This window comes from the organism of the source record quoted next, unplaced genomic scaffold (assembly GCF_019419815.1).
Source record: "Pyrus x bretschneideri cultivar Hongxiangsu unplaced genomic scaffold, Pyrus_bretschneideri_v1 Contig2, whole genome shotgun sequence".
Classification (NCBI taxonomy): Eukaryota; Viridiplantae; Streptophyta; class Magnoliopsida; order Rosales; family Rosaceae; genus Pyrus; species Pyrus x bretschneideri.
In genome coordinates this window covers 9831692-9851897 of record NW_025999501.1, presented here as the reverse complement: position 1 = coordinate 9851897, position 20206 = coordinate 9831692, and the positions used below count along the sequence as shown (strand labels likewise).

Below are 20206 nucleotides of genomic sequence, written 5' to 3'. Positions count from 1 at the left end.
GCAAGTCCATATTTGCAGACTATTGGAATCGACAAGAATTGCAGTTTGTAAGTCGATATCCATGACTTTCATGTGATCGGGGAAGAGTTCAAAACATGTTATACTACCTTCTTGACAAAACGAACTCTCCTTATTTTTTCTATGAAGAGTAAGATCACAGACTACACATAATACATATCAATGAAGAAATGACGATTCAAAGCATACAGCATTTACAGATCATCGTGATGTAACAAGAATGCATCTAGTGGATTCTTCTTCTTACAACCCCACCGGCATTTCCAAGAACATTGAGAGTTGAATAGACCAAGTCTTGTGGAGTGAAGGGCTATGATGCTTGATGTTGAAGGAGATTTTGAGAGAACAACTGCATACCCATCGTCCATGTAGTCCGTTCCTTCTGGGAAGAGCTGCCACAAAAGACTCCCACCTCCACTCCCTCCTTTCTTCATAGAATTGAGGATGGTCTTGTACACTGTGCTGAGAAGGGTGTCTCTAAATGATGAATTGTAGCTGGGGTCTTTCGAAGATACGCCAAACTCGGAAAACATGACCGGCATTCCAAGATACTTTTCTGCATCCTCAATGTGGGCTTCCATCCATGACTTGGTAAATTGGAGATGCACATCAGAGATTGATGATGATATCCTTCGTCAACGAATTTATAAAACTTCAATCAGAAATTGTATACTCAAATACATTGTTAGGAACTAAGACAATTTATTTTCAAAAGTTACCAAGAGTCTGCATAAATGTGAACAGAAGCAAAATCGACACCGAAAACCTGGTGGTTCCTTATGAAATCAGTTCCAACTTCTTGAGCATATGGATTTGGATTGAATTGAACTACGGTCAGGTGCTGAGGGACCATAAAATCCTTCCAATCCAATCTCTACCAAGTGTTTCGGATCAATGCTCTTAACATAAACTGCCATTTCTTGTATCCAATCCTAGAAGACAGAACATTACAAAAAAAAAAAAAAAATGATAAATTCCAATAAAACACAGACACAGACAGTCATATCTGTTGAAGAGTATAAACCTGCAGTTTATCGCCCGAAGGATCTGAGGTGCATTGAGGCTCGTTCATCAGTTCCCAAGCGAAAATTGTGGGATCGTCCTTGTAAGTTATGTTTGTGAGTGTATTAACTCTATTAAGCACCGTCTACAACAACGAATATGCATGAAGAAAATCACTACAAACTTAATTAACAGGTAAATTAAGCACAAAACCGACAAGCGTAAGATGATCAAGGCTTGTAAAATAATGGTTTTGACATGCCTTAACATGGGCCTTGTAGTAGCTTTTGAGTGTTGGATGAGAGAAGAAATCGTCGTCAGAAGTCAAATTCACACCAGCTGCTTTTCCCCATTTAACATATTGTGCTTTTCCACCATATGCATCCCAGTTGTTGGTTAAAGATAATATGAGTCTGATCTTGTATTTCCTTGCTTCACTTATCACAAAATCCAATGCCTGCAACTCATCGTACGAAATTCACTTAGAATTCGGAGAGTAGTTCGAAAGCATTGAACAAACAAGTGGTTAGGGATTTTGCCTTGAAAACTTCTTCATCATAAACTGATGGAGATTTCTGAAGAGCTTGCCACTGGCCGTCGTTGAAAGCCCAAGTCCTGCAAACAGTTAGTCCGACCGAAGATGCCTGTTTAAACACATCAGTGACTTTTCCTCTTGTGGATTGATCAGCAGCAAATACCATCAGCGAGTAGGTGTTGAATCCATTCACATAGAAAGGTTGATTATTCACCACAAATTGGTTCCCTTTCTTCTGCACTAAGTGCCACTCATCGTCTTCCATTCCGCCATTCACCTCTTCAACCCTACACGTATAGGAACATATACATTACGCACATAAAATAAAGCTTGACATAGAGAAACAAAATAAATACACTCTTATGGGTACCAATCATTTGGGCTTGGATACGCTAAATGATCTTCGGCTTCCTCCGCCACAGTTTCCATTTGCTCAACTCCACTGGCATCAAAGAAAGTAGAACTACAATGGTTGATGAAAATCATAAAAATGGTCACCAAAATAATGTTCTGTGGCACCATTTTTCTTTTGTGGGCATCCATGACATGGATTTGGACTTGAGAGAATGCATTTTCTTTGGGATACGTATTTATACGTATGGATCAGATGATGTCTACACAAGAAAAAGTGTTGGAATTGAAGAGATCATCACATTTCAAACTTTGAAGGGAAGGCAAAACAAATTGCTTCTTGGCTCCACAATGTGTACTGTTTCAAGGGTAGGAGTAAAGTTGCAGCTAGTATCAATCCCTAAGGCACTTTCAGTTAGGTCCTACAACAAGGTGGGTTGAGCAGTAGCAAACTAACATAGTTATAAAAACTGAAAAAATTGAGACGAGAAGATTAATGTGTCTGAAGAGCGAAAAACCGAAAACATTTTAGAATAATGTAAACCGATAATCCGATGTTTGTTTGTGATTATGGTTAGATAGTGTGTTGCTTTCAGTTTCAGCTCAGATGTCATGATCATCATTTACATATGATGGAGTAGAGTGCATTTGATCATCTAGAGAATTCCTAGAAAGCAAGAACTAGGCTGGTTCTATATATGCATTAAAAACAAAGTTCAGAGAGAAAGCAAGAAAGATGGATTATTTACCTTTTTTTCTGCAAAAACTTGGTTACTTTGTCAACAGCTCATGAAGAACAAGAAGAAAAGGAGGAGAAGGAAAGCTGAAAAAAGGAATGCATGTCTTTGTGTCGGTTGCACTGCATTGCGAAGGTAGGTAGCTTTTCGTTTTCCTTTTCTTTTTGCCTTTAAGGTCTTTGTGACTACACGTATCAATATTCAGTACCACAAGGATTGTCGAGTGCTGTGTTGTCTTGGCCAAAGCTGTTTGTTCTAGCTAAAGGGGTTAAGTTTTTCTTTTTGTGTTGCGGTTGCATGGGTTTTGTCCCCCGCTTTTTTCAACCAAAAAAATGCCGAGTGTTGCCGAGTGTTGCCGAGTCTTACTCAAACAACCAAAGAGTCATCGGAGACACTATCAGCAACTTTCCCGGCCGCCATGGAATCAACTGACCACGTTAACCCATGGTAGATCCGCCATTCCCGACCACAGGCGTAACCCGCGTGAATGTTGTGAACTATACACAAATTGGTATGGTTTTCATATGCAAAGCTAGTGTTTGATTTACTTGTTCACAACTGAGGATGATGAGAGGATTCTAAATTTGTAAGAATTGTGTTAGGAGGACTTTTGCAGCCATTGCTTGTGACACATCCATCTGCTACCAAAATGCAGCAGGGCATGATAGTAAATTACATAAGTTTGAAAACTTTCGAAAAACTTAAGAAAGCTCTTATGTAACAGATCATCAGTGAGCTTCTTCTCTCAAAAAGACGTGAAGTGGGCTCAAAACATACGTCAGAGCACACTACTCTAGAAAACATGTCCTCTTAGTCCTCAGGTAATAAGTTAACTTATATCTCACCATGTGTATCGTATGCATTATTCTCCTAGAGTTTATTATAAATGTTTAAATCTATGCACCTGCTTGGTAACCATTTTTAGTTTCAGCTCTTATCTTTTTGTGCTATAGATAAATAAAAAATATGCAGAAGAAAATATGAATGAAGAATGTGAAGGAGGATGGTGGAAGAAATGTGAAAAAAATGGCATAAAAAATAAAGACTAAAAATCAAAAATTGAAAACAAATTTATGTTTTGTTTTATCTTTATTAATTAATGAAACTCTATTTGTCAACCAAAAGAGGATGGAAAGACTACTTAGTCTTCTATCACACAAAACAAATTATGGGCAACAATGTAATTTCACAGGTCTAAATTTTACTGTTTTTTATTGAAGCTTCACTTACAAATGATGTCAAAATACCTCCAATATATATATATATATATATAGTTAAAAAAACAAAAACCTCCCACTCCCCCCCCAAGTTCTCTCTCTCTCTCCCTCTTTCCCTCTCTCCTTCTCATTTTCTAAAAAAACGTGTTCATACATACAAAGTGTGTAGGCTAAATGCTAGTATAAATTTTAATATCATTGATTTCTCCCTAGTCACTCCACCCTTCCACCACCTCCCTTATCATTCTCCATCCCTCATGCATGTACGTTAATCTTTTCAAATGATAGAGAGAGGGAATAGGGTTTCTCCCTTCTACTCTCTCTCTCTCATTCTCTTTTCTTCTATTTGAATAGTTACGACTAATCTACATTAACATTTAGAGTTAACTTTTATATAAAGAAAGATAGACAAAGAGGAAAGTGTGAAAGAGAAGAGAAAAGGAGATGAAATTTGGAGAGGAGACAATCCTACTCCTTTAGAGAGGGAAACGGAGTTTTTTTTTTTTCAATGGTCAAGCATTAAAAAACAAGCGAAATAATCACCAGGCAAAGGTTCTCTTTGAGTTTCCTCCCGCGTTGTCGATCGAGATGAAACAGGAGATGAACCAGTTGTGGTTGGGACATATAATGATATCATTTGTTGCTACGCAGCTCGGATCTATCAACGTGAGCACTACATCTGTAATCCGTACACCAAGCAATATTGGATTGCTCTTCCTATTCCTTCTGGATTTTACGTGAGTGTACGAGCAGAGTTAATATGCAGTCTATATGACGCCAGTGTTGCTCGCAATGAGATGTTGTATTGGTGGGGGCAAAGATTTTATCCATACTCCAACAATAATGCTAGTACTTCCTCTACTACTACCATGAACAAAGCTATGAACGGATCAAAATGGTCCCAGGCCTACCTAATAGTTTTTCACACAGAAAAACTAGAGTTATCATTATGATTTCGAAATATTTTTGAGGGTATTAGAGCCCAACCAGAATCTTTTCCTTGTTTTCTTCACTGGGTTTGATTTAAGATCGGTGGTTCTTATGCAATTAACCGATATCACTGTGAGTTTTAAGGGACTTAGGTGATCAGAAGAGGAGAGAGACGAAGTAAGTCAGTGAACTGATTTTTTTATTTTTTAATATATTACTTGAAGTTTTTTAATACTATTACTTTTGCGTTTTATCTTTTTTCTTATTTTTTTTCTATTTCCCTCCTCTTTCCTTCCTCCCCTTGCTTAAAGGGACTTTTATTTTGAATCTGAGTCATAATGGTAGACATGGGAGTTGAGTTGAGGAAGATAATGACAAGAAGCACATCATACTAAACACAAATGATGGTGGTTTGTAGTTAGGACACGTCAATTCCATTTTTTTCTGAAATCAAAAGAGCATTTTAGGGTAAAACTTTTGACCCCTTCGGAGCCAAAATTCAGGCTCTGCCAACTACTACTAATATATTGGTGTTAGTATTGGGAGTTGAAAGATGAACACGCGACAACAAATGGCATTCGGTGGATAAAGTTCTCCTCGACCAAAATGGTTACGAAAAAAAGAGTCCGGATCCTTGCCGGATTTTCTTTGTGAGGATCTTGAGAATCATGAATTGTGTCTATTTATCGTACATCGTACGGTTAGAAATCATTTTAAATATTTTTATTTAAAAACAAATATAAAATGTACTTGATAAAAACTGATCGCATAATGTACAATAAATAAACATGATTTACGAATCTGTATGATCTTCACCAAAAGAATATGAAGAGGAAGGATCCTATTGGACGAAAAAAATAAAGTCTTGGCTCTCTGGGAGCATGGGGAACAGCTATGTCTGGGAAAACGCGGTCACAGTGCAAGATTTCCAACCAAAGTAATTTGGACATAAAGCTGTTTGAACACATATACATTTACAACGTTCGATTGAAATCCATCGTTTTCAATTCTACCTTTTAAAGGTAGTGTTATTATTATTTTTTTCCAAAGAAAAGGGAACCGTTGGTGGCGAAATCGCGACAGTCTATCTTCCGAAAGCCGAAAAAATTCACAAAAGCATTTCAACTTCTTTCTGATCATATTGTATGATTCACCAGCACCAAGAAGTTATAACAATCTGTAATTTAAAGTAATGTTTGCAACGCGGAAAACGTGCTTTCCCATTGTTGATCCCTTCCTGGCCAACCTTTTTTTGGTCAAGAATCAAGATTAGTTTTTTATCCTTTCTACACAGTTTCGTTAAATTGTTCATTGAAGTATCAATGAGTGGGATCTTTAGCATTTGAGGTGTTTGCTACTGCACAGAGCATCATCATCCAAAATTTTAGGGAGATAAACTTTAGTACAACACATGAGGCGAGAGATCATCCCAAGAAGTATATATTCATTGCAATGTAGATATTATTGTCACCGTATCGCAAATTAAATCTATGTAGTCGTGTGAAAAAGTTAAAATGCATGTTATTGCATCATTGGCTAAGAATATCACCATAATGTCAAATGTAAGTGTTGTTTTCTGCATTGGGCAACCTTATAGGAGGCATGAGCGAAAGAAAAACTTGAATGTAACACACGAAGAGACTTGAGTGATTCGTTACATTTAGATCACAACCTATGTGAGTGTGTTCTCGAATAAGTAGTCTCATTCAAGACGTAGCCAAGAGAGACTTAAGTGCAACGACACAATGAGAAAGGCACAAGTGTATCCCAGTTATGAAAAAAATTTATGCGTGCTGGAAACAAGACCGGTTCACCAAATGTTTTATTACAAGTGATTGAAATTTTTTTTTCAAATATTCAACTACTTATATTATGATATATTACATACCATATCATATTCTCGACAAACTAGAGAGAGAAAAAATAAAAATAAAAAACTCTCTCATTTGACCTAAATTTTAGCCATTGTCATTACAAGTTTACAACGAGTTTCGAATCATTACATGCCACCTACTAAGGTATAACCCTATGGGCCCCACTTTAAACGCGTGTCCCTCCTGTCATCATCACTCAATCACTGATCTGTCATCCAGTACTCAATGAGAAGCACTTTCGAGTTTGACAAGCGGCACCTCCCAAATTCCGACCCCACACGGAAGGTCAAACCCGCCCTTTCCCAGTTCAACCCCCACTAAATCTGAGCTGGCGATGGCATCCGCCGAGAATACTCACACAACCAATGGCAATTGCCCAGAAACTCTCAGCACCACCAAGTTAAACAGCTAAGTAAACAGCAAGTTTGCCATTAAAACCAGCTTCCCTGATTTCTGTTTCTGCTATTTTCCCAACTTGCCGATTCCACAGAGCTCTCCCGAAACCCGATACTTTCTCCGGCGGTTTCTCTCCGATAAGGTATACCAAAACTCCCACCTTCTTCTTGAAAAACCTTAAGATGTTCTGTTCTAGTCAAATTCCTTCAGTTTGATTAATTCAGCTTGATTTCTGAATTTTTTAGTCGATTTTCCGATCTGGGTTATCGAAAAAGTATAGATCTTGATCTTTTCTGGTAGTTTTCTTCTGCTGGGTTTACTTTTTCTTTCTGCTGGGTATACTCAAATCCGAAGTGGGTATGATTATGAACACTGCTGGGTTTGTAGCTGTGTTCGTCTTTGTATTTCTTTCAATCCATGTTGTTTTGTCTGCTAATTATGTCCCATCTGATAAAATCTTCCTAAACTGCGGCGGTCCTCCCGAAACCACCGATTCCGATGGCCTGAAATGGACATCGGATGTGGGCTCTAAGTTTGCATCCGGTGGAAATTCCTCCACCACTTCCGCCGCCGCCACTCAGGACCCTGCAGTCCCTGACGTTCCCTTCATGACTGCGAGGGTCTTCCGCTCCAAATTCACCTACAAATTCCCGGTTGCATCCGGTCGAAAGTTCATCCGCCTATACTTTTACCCTGCATCCTATTCCGGCCTCAATGCCTCCAATGCTGTTTTTACTGTCACTGCTCAGTCCTATACTATTCTCAAGAACTTCAGTGTTGCTCAGACAACTGAGGCTCTCGATTATGTTTATATTACCAAGGAGTTTTCTGTCAATGTCGATGGCGAGACGTTGGATGTTTCGTTTGCACCCTCTGCCGGGGTTGCGAATGCGTTTGCATTTGTGAATGGGATTGAGATTGTGTCAATGCCTGATATTTACAGTGCCACTGATGGTACTACCATGATTGTGGGTCAATCGGCTCCTTTCTACATTGATAATACCACTGCACTTGAGAATGTTTATCGGTTAAATGTGGGTGGGAATGATATCTCACCGCCAGATGATACGGGTCTGTTCAGGTCCTGGTATGATGACACCCAGTACCTCTTAGGGGCAGCATTTGGGGTTACCGAAACTGCTGATCCAAACATGACGATTAGTTACCCTACGAGCATGCCTACATATGTTGCACCACAAGATGTCTATTCCACTGCCAGATCAATGGGGCCAAATGCACGAATCAACCTCAATTACAACTTGACTTGGATTTTCTCAATCGACTCTGGATTCTCGTACCTGGTTAGGCTACATTTCTGTGAGGTTGCCCAAAATATAACGAAGGTTAATCAACGAGTATTCGATATCTTTCTCAACAATCAAACTGCTCAGTCTGGAGCTGATGTTGTTGCCTGGGCCGGAGGCAATGGAATTCCGGTGTACAAGGATTACGTGGTGTTTGTTCCGAATGGGAGTCCGCAGGTGGATCTATGGCTTGAACTGCATCCAGACACTAGTGATAAGCCAAATTACTATGATTCGATCCTAAACGGAGTTGAGATATTCAAGATTAATGATACAACCGGTAACCTTGGAGGGCTTAATCCTGTTCCTCTTCCCAAGCAGGATAACATTGATCCAGCCAAGGCTAGACTATCATCAGGTCATGGCAAGCTGAAGAGTGATCGAAGAGCAATTATCTCTGGGGGAGTTAGTGGTGGAATTGCCGTAGCCCTCGTCCTTGGTTTCTTGGTTGTTTGTGTGTCACACCGCCGTAGACAAGGGAAGGACGCAAGTTCAAATGATGGGCCATCTGGCTGGCTTCCTCTTTCTTTATATGGAAACTCACACTCTGCAGGTTCTGCAAAGACAAACACAACAGGAAGTTATGCTTCCTCACTTCCTTCAAATCTTTGTCGACACTTCTCGTTTGCTGAGATCAAATCTGCCACCAACAACTTTGATGAGGCTCTAATCCTCGGGGTGGGAGGCTTTGGAAAGGTTTACAAGGGTGAAGTTGATGGTGGAACAACCAAAGTAGCAATCAAGCGTGGAAGTGCACTGTCTGACCAGGGTGTGCATGAATTCCAAACTGAGATTGAAATGCTCTCAAAGCTTCGCCATCGTCATCTCGTTTCTCTGATTGGCTATTGTGAGGAAAACTGTGAAATGATCCTTGTTTATGATTACATGGCTTACGGAACCCTGCGTGAGCATCTGTACAAAACTCAAAAGCCCCCTCTATCCTGGAAGCAAAGGCTTGAGATTTGTATTGGGGCTGCTCGCGGTTTGCATTATCTTCACACTGGTGCCAAGCACACAATCATCCACCGAGATGTGAAGACAACTAATATTCTCTTAGACGAGAAGTGGGTCGCAAAGGTTTCGGATTTTGGGCTGTCAAAAACAGGTCCTACATTGGACAACACGCACGTCAGCACCGTCGTGAAAGGTAGCTTTGGGTATTTGGATCCAGAGTACTTCAGGCGGCAACAACTGACGGAAAAATCTGATGTCTACTCATTTGGGGTTGTCCTTTTCGAGATCTTATGTGCTCGCCCGGCCTTGAACCCAACGCTTCCAAAGGAGCAAGTGAGCTTAGCAGAGTGGGCTGCCCATTGTCACAAGAAAGGCATTCTGGAGCACATCCTCGACCCTCATCTCAAGGGGAAGATAACGCCAGAGTGCTTCAAGAAGTTCGCTGAGACAGCAATGAAATGCGTTTCAGACCAAAGCATCGACAGGCCATCAATGGGAGATGTTCTTTGGAACCTTGAGTTCGCTTTGCAGCTACAGGAGAGTGCAGAAGAGAGCGGCAAGGGTATCGGTGGAGGAATGGACATCGAGGAAGAGGAGCCCCTCGTGGACTATAAAGGGAAGAAGGACCCCGACGCAATGCCCGGCTATGATGGTAATGTAACAGACTCAAGGAGCACCGGAATGAGCATGAGCATAGGCGGCCGGAGCCTAGCTAGCGTCGACTCTGATGGTTTGACACCAAGTGCCGTGTTCTCGCAAATCATGCAGCCTAAAGGACGTTAGGATTGAAGGCACAGTTCATCCCTCGAATCAATTCAGGCAATGAAGTTTGCTGTTTGTTTTTTTTTTTTTTTTTTTTTTTTTTTTTCGTTTAAGTTACCGTTATTCTCCAAATATTATTTGAACCTTCTTATGATTTGATCACGTTTAATTGTAATTTTGTATCTATAATATTACACCAAGAGCTTGAGAATATGTTTTATTACTTCACTATACTTGCTATAGCATTGCCGATTTCGCTTTCACATTTCTTTTGTCCGTCTCAACCAACTGGTCTAACTCAAATTTTTGCTTTTATAGTATAAACTAGAAAATGTGCCCGCACGTTGTTGCGGGACTTGAATGCATCACATTGAACTCCATAAATAAGATACATTTTACCTAAATAACTCAATACAATCATGAATGAAGTGAGGGAGGAATAGATGAGCAAATGGGTTGGTAAGATATGTAGCTTTGTTTTTATATACATTCAATTGAGCTGGTTTTGAAAGACATTGTATGATGAACAGGATGAAACATAACGTTTTGGTTTCCTAATAAACAGAAGTAACATGTAGTTAACACAAATCTTGCCCTTGTAGTCAAGGTGGGAAAATATATATAGAAGGTGTTTGTGGTGTGACCATGGCAATTGATGGTCTTGAGAGCGGTTGGTTTTGGAGTAGTCCATGAACGATGAAGTCAGTCTTCCTGAAGTCAGTGTTTTGATTTCCAAAAGAGAGCTGGAAATGTTTTGTCTCGCCGATCAAATTATTCAAAGCTGGCACAACTACGAAAGGATCGTGAAAGAAAGAACTACCTGACCTCTGGAGAATTAGAGGTTACAAAGATAATGAAGAATGAGAAACAAAGCTTAGAACAAACGTATAATATAAGCCGAAATAACCAAACAGTCACGTTAAAAATTATAAAATCGCACTGTCTCAAAATGGAAAGCATGGGGAAACAATGTATTGAAGTTCAGGACATACCAAAGGCTTGATTGAAATCTAATGGCTCAGAACCCCTTGATTAAAGGCAGCAGCAAGAGCAGATTATGATTCTATGATGTGAGCGCGATCTAAACTACAAAAAGCAGTGAGACTGAGATTAAGAATTTGAAGTGCAAACAAACAGTTATAATAAAAGTAACTTAAATTGTGATTGTATAACGGACTCAATCTGTGAAAGTTCACCAAATAAAGGACAAGTCTCAGAACATTAAACATAAAAACTGAAACACCCCCATCTCTCTACAAATCTTACAAACAAAATCCCAAACGTAATCCTTGAAATCCAAACAGACCTAATTCAGAAACCATTTCTGTCGGACACCCCATACAATAGAAAATGCACCCTATACCCCGAACATAATGCTTAGTGGCCAGATAGCAATCTGTGCAGGTTGATCAAGATGTCACTAATTAGTTTTTGTGAACAGATGGTTAACCATTTTGCCAAAATTTTTTTTTGCAGAAAGTGGACCATGTTTAACTTTAAAAGACAATCGCTATTTTGCCTAGACAGATTGCATCACCAATGGCTTGCCACATATTCACAAAAATGAACAATGCCGATTGACAGATGGACAGACCTGAATGGTACCAACCGAAGCACAACAATCCTCCAAAGGAAAACAAACAACGAAATGACTTCAAGAAAAATCTGTATCATTTATTCAATGAAGCACCCTAAGTTGGAAAAGAGTAAAATTTAAATTGAAAAACAATAATCTAATAGAGACAAATTTATAACAGAAAACCATTAGAATCTTTACAGAAACCAACAAAAATGGCTGCAAGTTAAAATTCTTAAAATTTGATATTTGGCTTTAAATTTCCCTAATGTTTATAATAATTGGTGAATACAAAATTAGACACATCAGTTAAGAATACACCAAAGTTAATACACCGTTGTAACACGTTGCAATCATTAGTGCATGTATATAGAGACACACATCTGAGATGGGGAAAAAGCCCAAAAAAAAAAAAACAAAAACAAATTTTCAAAATATAGCAAAATTAATATATAAAAGCAAATGAGTGCTGTTTCACCTATCTGAAATGAAATGAAAGGCTTTACTGAAATGAAGGCCTACCAGGTGCAATAGAAATAAACTATATAGTTGGGCCTTGTACATGGTTAGATCTTTGGTCACCAGGAATTATACTAAAAGGCAGACTAATTAAATGATTACGCTTAGAACTATAATGTTGTTTGAATTTTTAAAAACTGTTAACTGATTGAAAAACCACACCATTTAAAGAACCAGTGGAGTTCAGAATAAGTATGAGATACTCCATAGGTAAATGAACAACCATTAATATAATTTTTTTTCTCAGCATGACAACAACAAACTCAATGATCAAACTTCATACTCATGCTTTCCAAAAAGAAAAGAAAACGAAAAACTGAAATCATTGACAATTCCAAGCAATATAACAACTATTATTAAGATCCAAAACGAAATGTGGAAAGTATGGGGACCAAACACTATTAGAAGTTGGAAAGATATGCTGATGCAGCAGTTTGACAACACAGTTTGGGAAACTTTGGGTAGGAAATATGCTCGCAAGGAAAACCAACAATGGGTGAGTATGACTCTCAAAGCTGGTTTATGTTTAAATTACTAAATTACCATAATCGTTGTTGGTTCATTTTCACCGATGGTCTACTTTGTATTCAAGTTCTTGTAAAGAAAATTGGTCTTTTAACATGCTCTTTTGTAAATTTTAAAAAGGATCGTAATTTTGTTAAGAAATTCAATTCCCAAATTGAAATTGCAAAGAAAGTAGATCCGTTAGATGCTCATGTCTTTCTTGTTACAGATACTCATATTGTGCTTAATTAGCATCACAAATCATGATATTAAAGTTCTAATCATGTTAAACCTATGCCATGTAGCATATGCATTCAACTCAATACCCTAAAATTACAGCCAAAATTAATTGATATTATCAAGAAGTTCAGACTTTACCAAAGCAGCAAGGTAGCGGTTGCAAAATTCACAATCAAAAGCTTTCACTTTGTTTCGATCTGCAAAATACCAAACAGACATGTTGAGGAAAGAAAACACATTTGATTAAAGAAAGCACTTCAGCCATTATCAAATTGTCAACCGAGCGAAATGTATAAAACTATACAAATTTACACAACCAAACTCTATACTTTTTATCAGCGGAAAAAAACAGTAATTTACCTAACAATAAACATGAAATTACATATTCAAATTGATTCGACAGGTTTTAAAGATTCAAAAACTGAACCAACAGACATTTTTTTGAATGTCAAACTCATTGTGTCATCTGAATTCACTTGTATACATAAGCTACCAACGCAATCGCTCTGCTACCACATGTGGTAAGCTATTAATAGCAGAGGAAAAAAAAAAATTACAGAACAAACTCGCAACCAAAATGAGTTACGATCTGAAATAAGAGCGTAGTGATCAAACTATCCGACAAAAACAATGAATCAAAGCAATTTTTTATCAAACAACTAAGGACCTAAATTGTAACGTCTATAGGGTAACCTGCACTTAAAAGAATTAACCATGCCAAAAGCACGGTATAAATGAACTAAATTACGAACTCGACAAATAAAAAGCGTAAACGTTAAACAATTTAAAAGAAAAGAAAACAGCCTTGACTTTGGCTCTTGTTTCTTTCCCGTTTTCTTTTCCCAGATACTTCCTAGTGGGAAATATAAACCATTAATTAAGTGAACACGTCAGCAAAAAAATTGACAGGATTAGATCAAAAGAAAGCAACTAAAAGGTCTAACTTATGTGGTTGAGCACTCTGGGTTAACAAATACCCATCTAACCCTAACCACTATGGTTTTTAAATTATTCTATCTAGTTACAGTGATGGGGTTTCACTGGCAGTTGACGAACAATCATTTATATTTGATGTTCTCAATGACCATTCGGATAAAGCTGTTAAAATGTGTTCTGGAATCGCACACCCTGTGAAGGGATCGACACCAGACCACATCCCTAGAAACCGGCCCTAAAAAACCATACTCATACCTCCCTTATGCGTTCCCTTTCTTCCAAGTTAGGTTGCCTTGCTGGATTATGGCCAAGTGACAGATCTACCGGATGAGTTGAGACTTGGTTATGCTAACCTTGTTCTTGCCATTGCTGACGGTGACCCTATTAGAGCATCAGCGAGCCACAGGTAATGACTTCACTGATATTGCCTTAATTCAAACTAAGCTATTAAGGCAAGAGAAACTAAGGTTGAGACATGACCTGCAAACTGTGTGCAAGTGCATGTGAGTGCAAGGCTCACAGAGACAAAATCGCAATAGAGAAAATAGGTGAATTAGATCATCAAACACTGTATCAATAAGTGAGATTGAATAGAATGGGGTGTCATTGTTGTGCTCAACTTGGATACTGGTATATACATGCTTTGACGGTCGGTACATACATATTTCCAAAGATATAATCAAGTTTATTGGAATATACATATATATATATATATATGGCGGTTACTAAATAAGAAAACAATTCCATCCCTTTTAGATCTTATCTGTATATATAAGCATTCGTTAAACTTCAGACATATGCAAAAGTTTTGATAATGTTAAACCAATGAGACCTTAAATAGATATTCCATACATAGAACAATTACCATATGTGCTCACAACATTAATATCCATAAGCCAAATTATTCATATGTGAACATAGGCATCTGTAAAGTCTGAAAAACATTGGCTTGTTCATGACTTGTAATCAAATATTGCACGAAAGTAATAAGAAACGTAAATCTATACTAACAACATGCCTGAGTCCTCTTCTACAGGAACCTCAATTAAATGACAGAAGTAATACTTAGCAAATAGTAATTGTATAGCTTCGGTCTTATCACAATGCAATCATGCTGATCTCTAATTGAAAGTCTAATAGCCATGCATCTTTGCAAATATACAATTATAAACCATCAGAAAAGAACATGACAGATTCAAACCATTATGCAAAAACAGCAACCAATGCAAATCATTAAGCACAGATTCAAACCTGAGCTTCAAACAAAATTATATTGTTTTAATCTACGTTTGATTAGCTTTACAAATTTGTGAGATTTCTACTTGGTAGTTCCATGAAGACTTTCTGGTTTTAATTTTTTCAAAACTGAAGGGTGACTTGGGTAAGAATTCATCTGACTTGGGTCATAACATAACATAAAATAAACCAAAGTTTCTTGTAACATGACTGTTACAAACTTGAAACATAGTACGGATAGGTAAGGTCTGAAGGGTCATTGGACCTACTTGGGCTTACAAATCTTCTCAAAGTTTCTGCTTCCCTAGAAGTTGGGTGGCTGAACCTAATTTTCAACCACATATGCAATTCAAACAACATGCCTAATATTGAAGAACATGTCCAATCTTTAAGCACATTTACAAAACAGATTTAGAACACTATAAAATCCTCTTAGTAGCAGAATATAAACATAAAAATCCAATAGAAAGCATACCAGAAGCAACCGAGAAATGGGAAAATGGCGATCTTATTCTTACCCATGAAAGTACTCCCACTACTTTTCTTACTTTTCAATTCAGTTTTGTTCACAACTTTAAGTTCATTTGCTACAGTATCCCTACTCCCCTAGTCGTAAAAATAACCTTACAAACAATATTAAGCAGCACTATTTAAGAATCTAAAAACAGGCCAAACTAACTACACAGAGAAGACAGAGACTGAAACATGGAGACATGCAACACAAAACCTATAATTAGATCCCAATCACAAAATGCGAAAACAAAGTTCCTAATCTAACTATCCCTATACTAACAGCCCATCCAAGCAAATACAATTCTAATGGGGTTTAGAACAAATAAACCAATCATATAATTCAAATGGCGTTTGGAACAAATACACCGACAATTCAATTCGAACAGGGTTTGGTACAAATACATTATTATCTCAAGGTTTATATAAATAGAGAGATACAGATACGTGCACAAAATAGAAAGAAGGCTAGTTCCATTCTAAGCTCAAATGACCAAATGGATGCTTAGTTATCTCAGCATTCACATTAATGAACAGATACAGATACGCACACTAAATAGAAAGAAACTCAGTTCCAATATAAGCTCAAATGACAAAAATTGAATTATATATTTAAAATCTAAGCATCAAAGCTTCACAAAAATAAATTAAAAAAGGTAGATACCTAAATAGGCTTTGAACAAAAAATGATGGCGTATAATTATATACCTCAAAACAGCATGGAACCAACTGCTTCCTCAAATGATCCAAATTTATAAAATCTGCAAACAATGTAGATCCGTTAGCAACTTAGAGACTTTCAAATTTAAAGAGCAAATCTAAAGAAATTTTAGCTAAATGACCAAAGACAGACCGAAAAAAAAAATTTACAAATATGATGAATCCAGCACAATCTAATTTGGTTCAACAAAGAATATGGAATCTTAAGGCCTGTGTGAAATGTTGAGTAAACTGCAAGGGGCCTCGCCCAAGGGCAGAATTGAACAGTAATGGCATACAACTCGGAATGTCTTCAACACAATCGGATATAAAGGCAAATTAAATTTGTTTGAGCTTGGCATAAAGAACTGTGTGAATAGAACATCAAAATGAGATTCTGTTCATTGATCCAATTTGGTGCCTAAGGAAGAATTTAAGCATTCAGTTGATTAAATGTGTTAAGTGCTATTTGTTCATGGTGGAAATTCCATATAACAATGCAAAAACCACATTCTGCAATTTAAGCTAAGTAAAGTATAACCCTCAATTAAACCCCAACTACAAACCAGAATTAAACCTTCAGTTAAACTCCAAATTAAACTCTTAATAAAACCCAAGTCAAGTCAGCAATCAGGAAAGATAAAAATTCACCCATTCAAAGTATTGTATAATCGAGAAAGCTATATTTCTAAGAAAGATTAAAACCGTTTTACAAAACACACCTACTGAAAAATCTCACATTTGTAAAGACTGGAAGTTTTTGCATGTTAACCCGTCTTAACCACTAACATTATCTCTTGTAATTACTCAAGCTATTATTCATCTATTTCATTGCTAACCCAAGCCCTAAAGGTGGAACCACCTTAAGTCAATACTTCAAGAGCTAAAAAGCAAGCATCAGTCTTCCTAAATTTTGGTGCTTAAGATATATATTTGGTAATGGACTGATCCTTTTATGAGCATGTTTATTTACTAAACTTCTATCATAATAAATTTGGCATTAAGTTTACTCGTGTCACAACCCTGGTAACTACTGCATTCTATTTTGTTAACCCTTTTCAACTTGATATACACCCTCTCCTTTCCCCACTCTCCCTTATTTATGATTTTCAATCTTGAGTTATGCACCCATCATACCTTCGATGTCTTTGGTTAAGATATTTAAATTTTAATCTTTAAGGTACTTTAGGTACGCACTGGTGCAAAAAGTGAACACCAATCAAATGAAGTAGCCTTAAACATATGAGTTCTTATCAGATAAAATAATCGAAACAGAGAAACGGGCAACTATATTACTCGACAAAGAAATATTGCTCAACCTGTGGACCTATCCCCATATCTGGTGCTGGAACATCGGTGTGTATTCCGATAAGATAGTGTATCTTTTGTGTGAAAACTCTGGTGAGTTGCTCTAGTTTGGAAAGACTCAACTCCCCTGGATTACATCCTATACCCCCTTTGGCACCCCCATATGGGTTGTTGGCTACCTCCGTCTTCCATGTCATCAGCTGTGCCAAAGCATTCACCTCATCTGGATCAACCTACATTTTCCATAAAAGGATCCATAACAATTAAAGACAATTTCATGGCAGCGACTCTTGATATATGACAACCATTCACATTGGTCGTCAAAGTGGAACTTAACAAAGTATGCATATACCTCTGGGTGATATCTGATTCCTCCCTTCATGGGGCCTCTAGCATTGTCATGTTGAACCCTGAAGCCAACAAATGAAGCCAAACTGCCATCGTCTTTTGGTATAGTACACTCAACCTGCACCAAAGTATATAGTTCAAAAGCAACGAAAGGAGAAAACTCAATAACCACATTAGTTTTAGGGTCTAAAAGCTACCTATAATTAAGAGTAAGGGATATACATAAAGGAGACTATTTTCAAAATTATCTTGATTTCCCTAAATGGTGTAAGTAAACTTTTCTCAAGCTTGGAGTCCAATCCCAAAAGCCAAGCAGCAAACTTAAAGTTTCTGTTCGTCGCCACTAATGCATTCATCTTTGCTCCTTCTTCAAGTGCCTGCGTCAGAAGCTAAAACCAGCTACTTATCACCTCCAATCTCAGATTCTGCAAAAGAACAAACCACATGCATGAGGATTTATACAGTTCTTCGCTCTACCTAAGGTGAAATAAAAAATGAAACCAGAGTGCTTTACTTTGTGAGGTTTGATTTGTAGAGGACTGGAGCTAGGTTTGGTTTTGGCTTGAGGCAGTGGGAGAGGAGTCGAAGGGGCAATAATCGGAAATTACAGTTCTAGAAATCAAAATATATTACGGAAAATAACAAATAATTTGTGAAGCAGAGCAGAAGTGGGATTTACCTCAATGCTATGTAGAGGGTTTGGAGGATGTCTTCCCCGTAGTGGTCCGTGTGACCAATTTCATAAGAAGTACTCTGAATCTCGTCAAACTTAGACGGACTTATATCAATCATGTGCAGCAAAGCGAAAATAGTTTGAATTGATAAAAGATCTGTCCGTGTGAAAAAAATGAAATAACACATGGGAAGCATTAGCTTGAAAACGGACAAAAGGGACATATATGTAATATGTATATACCTGTTCCTTAACTTCATCTGATAGGCAAAGTTCATCAGCCAAACCTTCAAAAGCCTGACCGAGTCTATCATGAACCACATGAAATCTAACCATGATTGCCTCGCTTTCAAGTGCCTAAATTACCGAAACAACAAATAAATTAATAATTCACGATTCCGAATTTGAACATCTATTAATTTTCAAAGGGAAAAAGCCTAACCAGATAAGTTTTGCTCCCTGGACAAAACACCCACAACCCCACGTTAAAAAGGAAAAAAAAAAACCCTCCACAAATCAGATACCAGAAATCAGATCCCTTAAAATACGAAGACTTTTGGGAGCGAAACACAACAATATCGAAGAAAAACAAATAAATCAAGAAAAACAGTAAGAATAAGGCACGAATCAGAGAAAGAAGTGGGATTTAATTACCTCTTGAAGGGATCGAAGGGATCACGAAGCAGACATGGAAGAGATCGATGCGGACTGTAGGACGTATGATCGAAGTCGCCAACCCGTTGCAGAGCAGCTGAGAATGTTTTAGGTTTCTAGCGTTTTCGGAAGACCAAGAATACACACACCTATGTTTTCTGCTCTGTATCTCTCTCGCTGTCCATCTCTCTCTAAAATGGGAGAAAATCCCATAGATCCTGTCAGAGCAACTACCTAAATATCTCTCTCACTCAGTCCAAACCCTTAGCTCCCATCTCTCTCCAATCTGTCAGGCCCTGTGTCTCCCTCCTCTGTAGTTGCTCTGTCCCCCTCTCTCCGCTCGCCACAGGCACACCCAGCTGTCTCTGGGTAAAAAATGGGAGCGATCGTCTCTCTCCAATTTGTCAGCCGTGATGTCCCCCTCCTATCTCTCGCCGAGTCAAAAGCTGAAGTGCAGCGAACGGCTGAAAATTGGTCCTTAAGCCTGAGTTGCAATTTTGTAAATTAAGAGAAGCTGGTTAACGCATATGAGTGGCAATCCTGTAAATAAACTGAAATGTGGTCCAAAACACTGTTCATTTCTACAGTGCAATTTTGCCAGCTTCTTTAGACTAAAGTAATTGAGACCAAGTCATGTATGTGTGTTGCCGTTATTGAGGGAAATTTTTTTCGGTGTACTAGTAAACTGGTTTGTTACATCAAATGTCATAATACAAGTGATTGAATTTTTTTTTCAAGTATCAAATTACTTCTGTTACAAAACTTAATGTATTTCTGACACATTAAGAAATCTTTTGTTGTTGGAAACATAACATGTGAGTTGGGACCATGTTTAGATGCCGCGTATTAATGTCAGTAATGCAAGACAGACGACATTTAATTTTGTTTATGATCCTTGTCCATTTAAGTTAATGAAAAGGACA

The 20206-nt window shown here is 37.8% G+C and overlaps 2 protein-coding genes and 2 long non-coding RNA genes across 12 annotated transcripts; 2 read left to right on the top strand and 2 right to left on the bottom strand.

The window, feature by feature from the left end:
• Positions 1–104: 104 nt before the first annotated feature.
• On the bottom strand, positions 105–2725 carry LOC103930224 (mannan endo-1,4-beta-mannosidase 6). Its single transcript, XM_009339512.3, is given in 8 exon segments — positions 105–648; positions 738–844; positions 846–950; positions 1043–1165; positions 1283–1477; positions 1560–1842; positions 1926–1999; positions 2657–2725. Coding segments are annotated over 7 exon segments (1308 nt in total). The 5' UTR covers positions 1985–1999; positions 2657–2725; the 3' UTR covers positions 105–212.
• A 190-nt stretch (positions 2726–2915) lies between these two features.
• LOC125476887 lies at positions 2916–6089 on the top strand. The gene is made up of 3 exons (XR_007258113.1): positions 2916–3154; positions 3246–3464; positions 4512–6089. It is a non-coding gene; the product is annotated as an uncharacterized LOC125476887 (long non-coding RNA).
• An 899-nt stretch (positions 6090–6988) lies between these two features.
• Positions 6989–10341, top strand: LOC103930225 (receptor-like protein kinase FERONIA). The gene has a single exon (XM_009339513.3). It carries the CDS (start codon positions 7420–7422, stop codon positions 10099–10101), a length of 2682 nt encoding a protein of 893 aa, XP_009337788.1. The 5' UTR covers positions 6989–7419; the 3' UTR covers positions 10102–10341.
• A 191-nt stretch (positions 10342–10532) lies between these two features.
• On the bottom strand, positions 10533–19747 carry LOC103944641. 9 transcript variants are annotated; one of them, XR_007258109.1, is made up of 10 exons: positions 19284–19745; positions 19072–19088; positions 18873–18986; positions 18636–18786; positions 18154–18381; positions 17961–18074; positions 17620–17841; positions 16310–16362; positions 13058–13116; positions 10533–11166 (listed from the first exon to the last, which is right to left on the bottom strand). It is a non-coding gene; the product is annotated as an uncharacterized LOC103944641 (long non-coding RNA). The 9 variants fall into 9 exon arrangements; XR_007258111.1 differs by having other exon boundaries at positions 18636–18734; positions 19284–19744; XR_007258108.1 differs by having other exon boundaries at positions 18636–18986; positions 19284–19746.
• Positions 19748–20206: the final 459 nt, after the last annotated feature.

Excerpts from the sequence above, each read along its gene's own strand:
- LOC103930225 (XM_009339513.3), top strand. The coding sequence starts at position 7,420 with ATGATTATGAACACTGCTGGGTTTGTAGCTGTGTTCGTCTTTGTATTT.